Source organism: Chaetomium globosum, genomic scaffold, assembly GCF_000143365.1.
Source record: "Chaetomium globosum CBS 148.51 scaffold_7 genomic scaffold, whole genome shotgun sequence".
Classification (NCBI taxonomy): domain Eukaryota; kingdom Fungi; phylum Ascomycota; class Sordariomycetes; order Sordariales; family Chaetomiaceae; genus Chaetomium; species Chaetomium globosum.
In genome coordinates, this window is record NT_165982.1 from 1,558,507 (window position 1) to 1,561,327 (window position 2,821).

The 2,821-nt window shown below is 53.9% G+C and overlaps 1 protein-coding gene across 1 annotated transcript; it reads left to right on the forward strand.

The window, feature by feature from the left end:
• Nucleotides 1–734: 734 nt before the first annotated feature.
• On the forward strand, nucleotides 735–2,054 carry CHGG_10081 (uncharacterized protein; the record flags this gene model as incomplete). Its single annotated transcript, XM_001228007.1, has 6 exons — nucleotides 735–772; nucleotides 833–865; nucleotides 1,249–1,319; nucleotides 1,391–1,507; nucleotides 1,605–1,856; nucleotides 1,906–2,054. 6 exons carry the CDS (start codon nucleotides 735–737, stop codon nucleotides 2,052–2,054), a joined length of 660 nt encoding a protein of 219 aa, XP_001228008.1.
• Between the last annotated feature and the right edge of the window lie 767 nt (nucleotides 2,055–2,821).

Sequence of the window (2,821 nt, forward strand, 5' to 3'; positions counted from 1 at the left end):
TGTATTTTTTCGAGATGTTCTGGCACCACTCCGTCCCCATCAGGGGCGCCTTCACGAACGACTTTCGGCGCCAATCCGTCTTTGTTTCCCTACTTTGCCCTGGGTCTCCGGTGCCTCGACCCCCAAAAGGACTCGAAGGATCGACCCCACAACTCCCAACACCATGTTTTCACCTTTTTTGGGGGGGGAAGGGGGGCGAGGTCCACACAAGAAGACAAGAACCATCGCCAAGACATAAGGACTGCCGGTCTTCCAAGGATAGCCTGGAGGACTGAGACTGAGGGAGGGCTGTTTATCGAGGAAATGGTAGTGTTCTTGTACAAATCAGAGTCTCGGCAGAAGAAATTAACTACTACGATTGGTATTGGTGCCAGGATTCACTGAGGTGGCCAGATGGCTCTTTTCACAAATATTCCCAATTACGTGACTTAGCCTTTGGGTAGTAAAATAAAGGCCTAGTACAAGCGTGGAAGGACTTGGGATAGGAACTTCAGGGGTAACTGAAGCGTTCCGGAATGCCTTCTGAGGTCCACAGCTCGGCAGGTCCATTTCACAACAATAAATAACGGCCGGACGACAATGATCAAAGTCTCCCCTCTTTTCCAGGTAGCATGCAAACCTTTTTTAAGATCTATTGTTGTGTGCGGCGACGACTAAGCCTTTTCCCCCACCAAACCGCCAACTCGCTGCCACTCTCCTGCCAAACCACCACCAACCACCAGGATGTCGACACAATGGCAGAGGCAGAGTGCCCCTGGCGAAGAGAGACAAGGTTAGAATTGAGATACATGTGTTTACGAAGGACCATGACTAAATGAGACAGGCGATGCAGGTGGTGCCCAAGAGACAGTAGTGGGTGGTGCGGGTGAGTTTCTTCCAGTTTCCCCAGTCACACAATCCCCTTACAACAAGCCAAGGCACAATCAACCATGTTTGCTGTTTTGAAGAGTTTGAGCGTCAATCACGAACCGATAAAAAGAAAGCACAATGACGAGCATCCAAGAGGGCTTGGGTGACGGTTCCTGCATTTTCATGAAGACACAGAACTAACAATCGGTGATACCAGACATCACAATGACAAGCGCCCAGGACGGCATGGGGCCTGCCCCGGGTACAATGAGTGCCCAGAACTCTATCTCTTCTCCGGCCAGCGGCCCAGCCACAGGAACTGCTTTTGTTCCTACACAAATTAGTAAGACAGCGGAGCCCTGTGTGCAGGTAAGAGACTGCAGCTAACTGCGATAGCAGACAGCACAACGACAACTGCCACCGAGGCCGCAGCGAACAACGGGGCTTGATGCCCGCAGAGGTTGACGAGGGTTCGTAAAGAACAATGAACTCATCCATAGCCTTCCGCCCTGGGATACACAACCAAGCTAACAATGAACAGATACCACGACCAGCCACACTCAAGCAGGCCCGATGCCCATCCAGGAGGGTTTGACGAGCGGTGCGGCCTTTGCTCCTGTGTTTGTGGCTGCACCCCTCCCCATCACGCAGGCACCAGGTAAGTGCCAAAAAGTTTGTTCATCAGACGGACACACCTGTTTATCAGACGAACACACACAATGGGGAACATGGCTGACTTTGGACGGTTTTGGCAGCAGTCACACCCCAACCCTGCCGTGTTGCTTCGCCCTCCCCTCCCGCTTCGGTCGTTTGGTCGGTCGGCCCCTTTCGGGCATCCCTCCTCCCTCCGGCGGCCGCCCCGCAAGAGTCCCAGTCTGCCCCTGCCCCCTTCCGCCTCGAGCCACCCTCGCCGACCACCCTTCGGGCCCTGGGTCTCTTGCCGGGCGTGCCTGCTCCCATAGTGGGCTCGCCGGCCTCAACTGCCCACGACCACAGCGTGTGGAAAGGTGAGTCTTGGTCCTTTTGGTGACTGCATGAAGATGACGTTACTGACAGCGTCAGTGACGGCATGCGACCCGTTCATGGGGTATGAGGAGGCTGGATCCCCTACCCAGGGATCTCCTACTCAGGGATCATCTACCCAGGGATCCCTACCCAATGTCCTTCCTTTAGATTCTGACCAATTCAAGTCGAGGCATCCATAGGTACCTAGGTAGGTACTTTGTCCACATGTTGTGTGACCTATCTTGAGAACCTTGTATGTGTGTACACAGTGCAAATGAATGTTTTGATCTGGAGTGAGAAGCCCACATGCGTCACATGTCGAGCCCGAACAAATAAAGAGTATATCTTGACCGTCCATTCACTGCATTATTCTTTGCTTTGATTTGCAAGGCGCTTAGGCCAGCCAGCGCCATCAGACTTTCCGATTCTTTTCCTGCCCGAGTACTGACCCCGGTATTCAACAATTTCCATCCCCGATTCCCCCCCACAATCGACCTCTTCCCCATCAACGACTGGACTCAAACGTCGATTTATTATTTAGCATTTACCATGGCTGATGATCACCCCCTTCCAGAGCCCACAGCGGAGCAGTTCCTTCAAGAATACGAGCGTTACCGCAACCAAAAGCTGATCCTCCACCACCACGATCTGGACAAGAGAACCCAGTCCATGCATCCCCAGTACACTCTCACGCGCCTGGTAGAAGGCGATCTCATTCCAGTGAACGACCGCGCGGGTCAGCAGCTGGCCAAGCGATGCGCCGATTTGTACGATTCGTTCTTCGCGTCCGCCACTACCGACGCCAACAACACCGCTGCTACCGATACCAACACCATCACCACCAACAACCCCCCAAACAGAATCACCACCGCAACAATCACACCCGCAACCACACCACGAACCCCTACGACACCACAACACTCGACAGCCGCCCAAACCCCCTCACCCCCCTCACCCCACCCCCCGA